The sequence below is a fragment of the Camelina sativa genome, chromosome 12 (genome assembly GCF_000633955.1).
Source record: "Camelina sativa cultivar DH55 chromosome 12, Cs, whole genome shotgun sequence".
NCBI classification, from domain to species: Eukaryota; Viridiplantae; Streptophyta; class Magnoliopsida; order Brassicales; family Brassicaceae; genus Camelina; species Camelina sativa.
Window position 1 is genome coordinate 23,280,393 of NC_025696.1, and position 10,848 is coordinate 23,291,240.

Consider the following 10,848-nt stretch of genomic DNA (forward strand, 5'->3'; position numbering starts at 1 on the left):
TTTTTAGACCATTTTAGCCCCAAATATGTTTTTAAACTTTTTTGCCAATTTCATCTCTCTCTTCCTCTTCTTCTTCCTCTCCATCAATTTGTTTATTTCTCTTTCTATTTGTTCATGTCCAACTTGAAATTAGATCTCCTCATATCTGATTTAGGTGTATTGTTGTTGTTATTTCTCTACTTTTTTCAATGGAAAGGAAATTGCACTCATACTTCCTTTTTTTTTTATACAATTTTCATAAAAGAAGATCGAGAACCTTTGCTTATATAATGTGAGTTCAATTCATTTTCTGGGTTTTGTTCTGGATTTCGATTTTGTTTTCTGGATTTTGTTCATGTCTAATTCGTCTCCCCTTAATCCTCAAAACCAATGATGTCCACAAAATAATGACCATATGGTTAGTTTACATGTAAATTGACCACGTGATGTCCACGAAACAGTGACCATATGGTTAGTTTCATTGTGGTATCAACAATCAATTCCCATATATTTTTATTTTAAAGGGTTGTCTACGAGACAATGGTCATATGGTTAGTTTAGATGTAAATTGACCACAGGATGTCCACGAGACAATGACCATATGGTTATTTCTTTGTGTCATCAACAACCAATTCCCATGCATATGTTGTTTTTCTTAAGGGTTGTCCACGAGACATTGATCATATGGTTAGTTTACATGTAAATTGACCACGTGATGTCCACAAAACAGTGACCATATGGTTAGTTTCTTTGTACCATCCCATATCTTACCTTTCTTAAAAGTCCTTGTGGAGAGAACGATAACAATAGAAAATGAATTGGAGATCTATGGTTTTTCCTTATTTGTCCTTTTATTTTGTAGTGAAATATTTTTTTTTTAATATTTGGATTGAATGTTTTATTAAGATTTAAAAACAAAAAAAAAATTGGATTTCATAATAATTTGGCATTTAACCAAGTCAAAGCTTTGTATCTGGAGTATGAAAATAAATTAGAGATATGAAAAAGAAGGTATGACAGCATGTGTGAGAATGATATCATGGAGGGAGGGAGTGAGTATCGAGAGTTTCCTCATTTTTTTGTGGTGAAGATGTTCATTGGAGAGAGAGTGTAACAACCCGTCCCGTGGATCCCACTAGCCTCACTGCTAGCCGCCCAAACGGACCCCAAGCTGGCCCTGCAGGGCATCGATCCTAACCCCTCACTGGGCAAATGGAACTATTCATCCAAATCCACAGTAGGTTATTGGTGCACCAGGCGTTCCTTGAACCCTGGTCCCCACCCTTTAACAACCTTCCCACAGGACAAGTTGCCACCAATTGACCTGCAGATCAATTGGTGACAGCTTGTCCTGTGGGAAGGTTGTTAAAGGGTGGGGACCAGGGTTCGAGGAACGCCTGGTACACCAATAACCTACTGTGGATTTGGATGAATAGTTCCATTTGCCCAGTGAGGGGTTAGGATCGATGCCCTGCAGGGCCAGCTTGGGGTCCGTTTGGGCGGCTAGCAGTGAGGCTAGTGGGATCCACGGGACGGGTTGTTACACTCTCTCTCCAATGAACATCTTCACCACAAAAAAATGAGGAAACTCTCGATACTCACTCCCTCCCTCCATGATATCATTCTCACACATGCTGTCATACCTTCTTTTTCATATCTCTAATTTATTTTCATACTCCAGATACAAAGCTTTGACTTGGTTAAATGCCAAATTATTATGAAATCCAATTTTTTTTTTGTTTTTAAATCTTAATAAAACATTCAATCCAAATATTAAAAAAAAAATATTTCACTACAAAATAAAAGGACAAATAAGGAAAAACCATAGATCTCCAATTCATTTTCTATTGTTATCGTTCTCTCCACAAGGACTTTTAAGAAAGGTAAGATATGGGATGGTACAAAGAAACTAACCATATGGTCACTGTTTTGTGGACATCACGTGGTCAATTTACATGTAAACTAACCATATGATCAATGTCTCGTGGACAACCCTTAAGAAAAACAACATATGCATGGGAATTGGTTGTTGATGACACAAAGAAATAACCATATGGTCATTGTCTCGTGGACATCCTGTGGTCAATTTACATCTAAACTAACCATATGACCATTGTCTCGTAGACAACCCTTTAAAATAAAAATATATGGGAATTGATTGTTGATACCACAATGAAACTAACCATATGGTCACTGTTTCGTGGACATCACGTGGTCAATTTACATGTAAACTAACCATATGGTCATTATTTTGTGGACATCATTGGTTTTGAGGATTAAGGGGAGACGAATTAGACATGAACAAAATCCAGAAAACAAAATCGAAATCCAGAACAAAACCCAGAAAATGAATTGAACTCACATTATATAAGCAAAGGTTCTCGATCTTCTTTTATGAAAATTGTATAAAAAAAAAAGGAAGTATGAGTGCAATTTCCTTTCCATTGAAAAAAGTAGAGAAATAACAACAACAATACACCTAAATCAGATATGAGGAGATCTAATTTCAAGTTGGACATGAACAAATAGAAAGAGAAATAAACAAATTGATGGAGAGGAAGAAGAAGAGGAAGAGAGAGATGAAATTGGCAAAAAAGTTTAAAAACATATTTGGGGCTAAAATGGTCTAAAAATAATGTGAACAGTAAAAAGTTGGCAAAAAAGTGCCTAATGGTCAAAAAGTGTGTTAAATGAACAAAGTTTCTCACAAAATGTGTCTCCATGTAAATCTCCCTAAAGTAAATCTATCTTCGGTGTTTTAAAGCAGCCAACTCACTTCTTATTCTCAATGTGTATATAGAGAATGTCATAATGTAGTTATGTTAATCGAGTATATTTTCTATATATTCTTAACTGGTGTAATGGACGTGAGGAAATTAATAGAAATACAATGACCATATGTATATAACACATATAAAGTAGTTAAACTTAGAAGTTAATTAGAAAACTGTGTTTTGTGTGGTCAAGCGAGTCTGTCACTTGTTCAACTACCTTTGCAAGTTGTTATAGTAGTTCCAGAGTAATATAAGAATTGTATTTTCTTCTACCGTCTAAACAGTTGGAAGTTTGGTTTTTCCATAAATTGCTTGGCATGTAAAGATGGTATGGTCTCTTGGCATATGTTCTCAACCTCGCCTCAGATCAGTGGCGGAGCCAGAAAATTTATCCATCAAGGTCATAATTTTTTTGAGAAAGAATTACTCAAATGTTATCCAAAAGTTGGTTTATTACTCATATATATAAATCTTTTGAAAAATACTCAAATGTTTAGTGTCTAGGGAATAATTACAATTTAGCCTTTGGATTTTGTTTTTCCGTTTTGAGTAAAAAAAAAAAAATACATATCAACAAATTAAAATACACATCATTTTCGATTTTCCACATCATTAACCATTTCTTGTGTATGTCAAAAAGGAAAATTAAACAGTCTCCACTGTTCATAACCCAAAAAAAAAAACCTCTCTCTCATCGTCTCTCGTCGGCGGAACTATGCGACGTCGATACTCTGTCTTTATCCACTCTCTTGCCATTAAACAAATCGTATTAAACCCTGAAACCAGTATGCTCTCGATGCTCTCAACCAAATCAACGCCGTCTCCGAATGTGAGTCTTCATGAAATTAAGAGTCACCTTCGGAGATTACAAGTGCTCTGGTAATCTCATCATCCCTCTATCTTCTTTCTTACAAGCACCCCCAAACCCTCTCACTTACTCTCTCTTTTTCTCTGGTAATCTCATCATCCCTCTATCTTCTTTCTTGTATATGTTAGCTCTAAGTTTTATTCTTTATGAGTTTTACTCATTTGCTTTGCTTTAGATTGGTTCCATATGTTTTTTTTTCTTTTTTCTTTTTTTCTTTGTCTTTGTTGATGCCATGTGAGCTCTAGCTCTGTTCTTGTTCGTAGGTCAGATTCAATTCTTTGATGGTTATTTATATTCTTTGAGCATAATTGTTGCGAATTGAAGTCGGGTTTTGTACCCGTTGCTCAAAAAGTTTCGAGCTTTGTAGATTGCTATAGTGACTGAGGCAGCTTCGTTCAAATCGGAACATAAGAAATACTTAGATTGTGGTACCCAATTGAGATCTTCTATGCTGAGTTCGGTTGCAAATATTTCAACTTTACTTTCTTTTCTGCCATGTGAGCTCCAACTCTGGTCTTGGTCGTGGGCTAGCTTCCTCTTTTTTTTTTCAAGTAATTTTTCAGATTCTTTGAGTATAATTGTTCTGAACTGAAGTGGGGTTTGTCTCAGTTGCTCAAAAGTAGTAGATGCAGCTTCAAATCCGAACATAAGGAATACTTAGGTTGTGCTTCTCTTAAGATTACTTGCAAGATTTTACTTTGGCTATGAACAGAAGCCTACAGCTTTGTCTTCTGTAGTCTAATCTAAGTAATTTAGAATACTTAGGTAATGGAAAGCCAGATTCTTTTAGTTGGTTTAGAGAGGAAATTGGTATCTTGCTTGATGTATTCTATCTTCAGTCTGAATGTTATATGCTTTAGCTGTAAGTTGTAGCAAAGGTACCCATAGTCTTTTCTCTCCAGGATCTTCAAGCATCAACGGGGTTTTAACTTACGGGTTCCAATGTGAAATAAGAGTGTGTGTGTTATCAGTTGTGATGACTGTGGCTGAACCACATATGGAGCTCAATCAAGAAACTAAACAATTAGATGCAGATAAGTTATCGCCAAAGAAAGAACAAAGTCCTAGAGGAGAAGATGAAGAATGTGGTCTTCCCAGTGCTAATACAAGTGAGGAAACTGTGACTTCAGTTTCTGGTGGTGAGGAGTTGGATGTTGATATAGTTGAATCTGATGAAAACAAGACATCCACTACTGATGAGGACCCAAACGCTACTGAATACTCAAGCTCATTTTCCGACACTGAATATGAGAATGCTGACATGTTGCTTATGAGTAATTTTCAAATTATTGTTGTTTCATATTTTTGTTTGCGTCCTGAATTTGTTTCATTGTTTTGATTATATCATTGATCTCTGGAATTGGATTTATCTGATGTTGGTAGGTGTTATGACTGACGAGCTAAGAAGTTTCCTGGAGTTGAATCAACGTACAGACCTTTGCTCAGAGAGTTATGGATCTTGCTGACTACAGGAAGAAGCTATATGATTATCTCGTTACTCAGATGAGCGACATTGCCCCTAATTGGGCAGCTTTGATTGGAGAAATGGTTGGTGCTCGTTTGATTTCACATGCTGGAAGTCTGACTAACCTTGCTAAGTGCCCATCATCCACCCTCCAGATTCTTGGAGCTGAGAAGGCGCTTTTCAGGTGCAGTATCTGGCCCTGTCTTTTATAATTTTCCCCAAGTTTTTCTTTTAGTGCTGCATGTGACATGAACCGCTGCGGTCTTTCAGGGCACTTAAAACACGTGGAAACACTCCCAAGTATGGGTTGATTTTCCATTCTTCCTTCATTGGCCGAGCCTCTGCTAAGAACAAGGGTCGTATCGCTCGTTATCTTTCTAACAAGTGCTCCCTAGCATCTCGGATTGATTTTTTCGCTGGTAAAGTTCTGACAACCTTGGAGAAGAGCTTTCGGTAGTGAGATATGCTGTTAAGTTTAAAATTATGTACCCTGATATGTCCTACGCAGATGGTGCAACTACTACCTTTGGTGAGAAGCTTCGTGAACAAGTTGAGGAAAGGCTGAGATATCGTTTATGACGGCTGAGTTATTGTTTAGGTCTTCTCAAACGTATTCTTCTTTTTTTCCTGGGTCTTTCGTTCTGTCATATTCCTAATAAATTATCTAATTAAAACATCTCTCGATATCACAAAAAGTGTTGTTAAGGAAACGCGAAAAATCACTAAATTTATGCCTGCTCAAATCCACATGCATAATAAATTCATAAAGTGAGTTTTTTTCACGCATTTTTATTTCCCGCCAAAATAACGCTTCACGGCTGAGTTATAATCATTATGGGAAAACGAAAGGTCATATGACGGCTGAGTTATAATGAGTTATGACTGAGTTATCACAAGAAACAATTTGAAAGTAAATGAATGATATATATGACTTTATGGCTGAGTTATGTACTTGGTAAGACTTCGTTTGGTTATTTGTGTCGTGCCTCGATATTACAAAAAGTGTTGTTGAGGAAACCCAAACAATAATTTTGTGCATGCTCAGATCCACACGCGTAATAAATTTACAAAGTTAGTTTTTTTTTTCACAATATATTATACAAAATAATTAAAAAATTAAACTCAAAATTCGAATAAAAATAAAAAAATTCCGACGAAGTTACTAAGTGATGGCTGGGTTATTGACTTACACGGCTGACTTATGAAATATTTGTAAATTTATATTATTATAACTCAATATTTAAATGTACAATTGAAATATGAATATTACAATTATTATAACCAGTAAAAAGTAAGAATTATAAAGAAAGATTGATTTTAAAACATTCTCACCAGAATGTGTTAAACATACAACACATGACGTTTAGGGATTAGGGTTAGGGTTGGGTTTAGGGTTTGAGATGTAGGGTTCAGATGAGTAGCATTATTTATTTTTTTTGGTTTTGGTTCTAATGTGTTTTAATGTGTTTGGATTAAGGTGGTAATATGAATATACTAATATTATTACCATTTGAATATTTTTTATTATTTCCGGTTATGGGTAGGTTAAATTAATATATAACCATAAATAACTCAAAATATATTGTAATTAAGTAGATTAGCCTAATATAACCGAAAGTAAGCCGAATATAACCAAAATTAACCAAATATACCAATTTAAAAATACCAAATTAGAAAAATTATTTTTTTCGGTTCGGTTTGGTTTGGTCTGTTATTTAGTCATTCTAATTTGAGGGTTGGCTGAGTTATGGTAAAGTTATGGCTGAGTTATGCAACATATATATTAATTTATTATATACCTTCTCGAGAATACAAAAAGTGTTGTTGGGGAAACGCAAACAATAATTATGTTTATTGTTAAGAACCACAGGCGTAATAAATAGGATTTTAGCAATTTTTTATTTAAAAAGAATTCAAAATTTGAATTTGATTTTTTTTTAATAAAAGTATTTCTCAAACAATTGACTGATATTGCTGAGTTATAGACATAAACGGCTGACTTATGAAATATTTGTAAATTAGAATTATTATAACTCAAAATTAAAATATAGAATGAAAAAATGAATATTACAATCATTATAAGCAATAAAAAGTAATAATTATAGACAAAGATTGATTTTTACACAGTCTGATCAAAATGTGTAAAACATTCAAAACATGACATTTAGGGGTTAGGGTTAGGGTTTGAGGTTTAAGGTTCATATTTCCAACATTATGGATTTGAATATAACAGTTTGATTTTGGTTATATTGTGTTTGGTTTAAGATGGTAATTTGGATATAATAATATGATAACCATTTGAAAATTTAAAATTTTTTGAAATTACTTTCCGGTTATTTCCAGTTATGGGTCGGTTAGATGAATATATAACCATAAATGATCCAAATTTTATCTAAATTAGGTCGATTAACTTAATATAACCGATAGCAAGCCGAATATAACCGTAATTAACCGAAAATAATGGATTAAATAGTTTTCGGTTCGGTTCGGTTTGGTCGGTTATTTAGCCATTCTAATTTGAGGGTTGACTGAGTTATGGTAAAGTTATGACTGAGTTATCATTTAGGGTCTTCTCAATAATATGAAAATGTATTCTTCTTTTTTTCCTGGGTCTTTTGTTCTGTCAGATTCCTAATAAGTATTAAAACGTCTCTCGATGTCACAAAAAGTGTTGTTAGGGAAGCGCAAAAAATCACTAATTCTGTGCCTACTCAAATCCACACGCATAATAAATTCATAAAGTGAGCTTTTTATCACTTATTGCAAATAATTAAATAATTATTATTCGAATTTAGAATTTTATTTTTCTAAAAGTATTTCTCCAACAATTGAATATTAAATTATTATAACTCAAAATTTAAATTTAGAATGGAAATATGTCTATTATTAGGTTAACTGATAGTTTCACGCCAAAATATCGCCTTACGGCTGAGTTATAATCATTACTGGAAAACGAAAGATCATGTGACGGCTGAGTTATAGTGAGTTATGGCTGAGTTATCACAAGAAACAATCTGAAAGTAAATGGATGATATATATGACTTTACAGCTGAGTTATAATATTTACGGGAAAACGAAAGGTCATGTGACGGCTGAGTTATAGTGAGTTATGGCTGAGTTATCAAAAGAAACAATTTGAAAGTAAATGAATGATATATATGACTTGACGGCTGAGTTATAATATTTACAGGAAAACGAAAGGTCTCGTCGATTCGTGTTATGGCTGAGTTATAGTGTTTTATGGCTGAGTTATCACAAGAAACAATATGAAAGTAAATGGCTGATATATATGACTTTACGGCTGAGTTATAATATTTACGGGAAAACGAAAGGTCTCGTCGATTCATGTGACAGCTAAGTTATAGTGATTTATAATCCTTAATGGCTGATATATCGGAGTCGTCGAAAACATTAAATCGGTTTGAAAATTCATCGTCTTCTTCTTCGTCAGATGCTACTTCGACAACTTCTTCTTCTTCTTCTTGGTTTTCTTTGTCAACGATCTTACCATAATCAAAACAAGTGCCTTCAAATCCCCCACCGTACACTTCGTATGTAATAACTACTTTCGAGTCACTGCTTGGCCGAATCATACTTCCTCTAGCTCCACTAGTTTCTGTAGACTCTTTCGCCGAAAACTCTACACAGAGGCGTAGCTGATCGTGTGTTGTGCCTCCATCTATCTGCACAATTATACACCCTCTATCATCGGTGTTAAATACATATCTCTGTGTCTTTACCCAATTACCGGAAACAACTAGAACCGGAACTAGATCTATGAAAGAAAATGAAGAACAATGTGAAGAAGAAGTAGAAGAACAAGGTGAAGAAGAAAGTGAAGAAGAAGTAGAAGAACAAGTAGAATAAGAAGGTAAATAGTTCACTTATTAACCAGTTGAAGAATAAGAGTCGAACGACGTTTCGTATTTCCGGAGGAAAAAAATGATGACATGGAATGCTGACATGGATGCTGCGTCCGACGTGGCAAGTCAGCCATCAAACAATTAATAACTCAGCCTAAATAAAACTCAGCCATCAAACAAATTATAACTCAGTCACAACATGAAAAACATTACAGTAATTAAAAAGCAAAAAAAATTGCTGCCAAATTCAGCCGCTTCATCAACTGAAAATATGTAACTCAGCCGTATCGTTTAATAAGTCAGCCGTAACTGAATAACATTCTAGTAATTAATATTTTGCTAATAAGTCAGCCGTCAAATGGCTGAGTTGTACAATAAGTCAGCCTATCACAGCTGAGTTATATTTTGTTTTTACCATAACTCAGCCGTAACAACATCTCACAAGTCAGCCGTTTTTCATAACTTAGCCACTCGGAAAATAGTAACNACAAGTAGAATAAGAAGGTAAATAGTTCACTTATTAACCAGTTGAAGAATAAGAGTCGAACGACGTTTCGTATTTCCGGAGGAAAAAAATGATGACATGGAATGCTGACATGGATGCTGCGTCCGACGTGGCAAGTCAGCCATCAAACAATTAATAACTCAGCCTAAATAAAACTCAGCCATCAAACAAATTATAACTCAGTCACAACATGAAAAACATTACAGTAATTAAAAAGCAAAAAAAATTGCTGCCAAATTCAGCCGCTTCATCAACTGAAAATATGTAACTCAGCCGTATCGTTTAATAAGTCAGCCGTAACTGAATAACATTCTAGTAATTAATATTTTGCTAATAAGTCAGCCGTCAAATGGCTGAGTTGTACAATAAGTCAGCCTATCACAGCTGAGTTATATTTTGTTTTTACCATAACTCAGCCGTAACAACATCTCACAAGTCAGCCGTTTTTCATAACTTAGCCACTCGGAAAATAGTAACTCAGTTGTGTCGTAGTGATAACTCAGCCAAAATTTTGACAACTCAACCATCGGTTGAAAACTCAGCTGTAAGGACAGCTGAGTTAGAGCATAACTCAGCCAGATTTTAATAAGTCAGCCGTAACGCTTGGCTGAGTTATGCTCTAACTCAGCCTAACTCGGCTGTCCGCTCTTACTCAAATGTTTTTCCGATAACTTAGCCGCAACATACCTATAACTCAGCCGCAACATACCTTGTAACGCGTTATGGCTGAGTTATGGTTATTGAAACTGATATCTTTTGTGGTGGTGATGGTGGATGATGAATGTATGCAATGGTGAGATATGAAATGAATGGATGGCATGGTGTTTGAATTCCCCTTATGCAGTTGTAGTATAAGAGGTGTCAATCCAATCTAAGAGTTTGCAAGCAATCAGGATGTGCACATATGTCTAAGTCAAGCCAAATGCAAAGGATGTTTGTCACTAACAATCCTATTGATGAAATGTAAAGTGCAGAAAGTAAAGCTACTAGAACTAGATGCAAAATGTAAAAGGAACGAAATGATTATGACTAATATGAAGCTAGAACAGAAATAGAAACTCTGCTAATGAACTAATGGAAGACAAGTAATAAACAGGACACTAAGTAAATGCAACAGAAATGCAACTAAAATGAAACAAGAGATAAAACAGAACAACTACAAAGCATAAACAAGAGTTCTGGGGATGAACTCGAGCAAGTACTCGATCGAGTGTACATCGAGTGCAGGGTCGAGCTGGACAAATATGGAAAACAGAGCAACACAAGAAAAACAGAGCAATACCAAAACGAATCAAACAATGATCAAATATCAGGATTTAAGCTAGGAAATTAATAAACAAGGAAGGCCTTGAGGAGGGATTCATGGGCTGGACTAATGATTGAGGTCATCTAAC

The 10,848-nt window shown here is 34.9% G+C and overlaps 2 protein-coding genes across 2 annotated transcripts; both read left to right on the forward strand.

Annotated features, from left to right (window-relative positions):
- On the forward strand, nt 3,401-4,960 carry LOC104733780. The gene is made up of 2 exons (XM_010453328.2): nt 3,401-3,707; nt 4,524-4,960. Exons 1-2 carry the CDS (start codon nt 3,593-3,595, stop codon nt 4,958-4,960), a joined length of 552 nt encoding a protein of 183 aa, XP_010451630.1. The 5' UTR covers nt 3,401-3,592.
- On the forward strand, nt 4,567-5,772 carry LOC104732484 (nucleolar protein 56-like). The gene is made up of 4 exons (XM_010452032.2): nt 4,567-4,895; nt 5,005-5,270; nt 5,357-5,505; nt 5,595-5,772. The coding sequence occupies exons 2-4, from the start codon at nt 5,074-5,076 to the stop codon at nt 5,663-5,665; spliced, it is 417 nt and encodes a 138-aa protein (XP_010450334.1). The 5' UTR covers nt 4,567-4,895; nt 5,005-5,073; the 3' UTR covers nt 5,666-5,772.

What these genes read in the sequence shown, in the direction of transcription:
- LOC104733780 (XM_010453328.2), top strand. Translation starts at nt 3,593, where the DNA reads ATGAAATTAAGAGTCACCTTCGGAGATTACAAGTGCTCTGGTAATCTC. An exon ending in TTACTCTCTCTTTTTCTCTG is followed by an intron (nt 3,708 to 4,523) that starts GTAATCTCATCA and finishes TTTTCTCTCCAG; the next exon opens with GATCTTCAAGCATCAACGGG.
- LOC104732484 (XM_010452032.2), top strand. Translation starts at nt 5,074, where the DNA reads ATGGATCTTGCTGACTACAGGAAGAAGCTATATGATTATCTCGTTACT. An exon ending in GCTGAGAAGGCGCTTTTCAG is followed by an intron (nt 5,271 to 5,356) that starts GTGCAGTATCTG and finishes GCGGTCTTTCAG; the next exon opens with GGCACTTAAAACACGTGGAA. An exon ending in TCGGATTGATTTTTTCGCTG is followed by an intron (nt 5,506 to 5,594) that starts GTAAAGTTCTGA and finishes TGTCCTACGCAG; the next exon opens with ATGGTGCAACTACTACCTTT.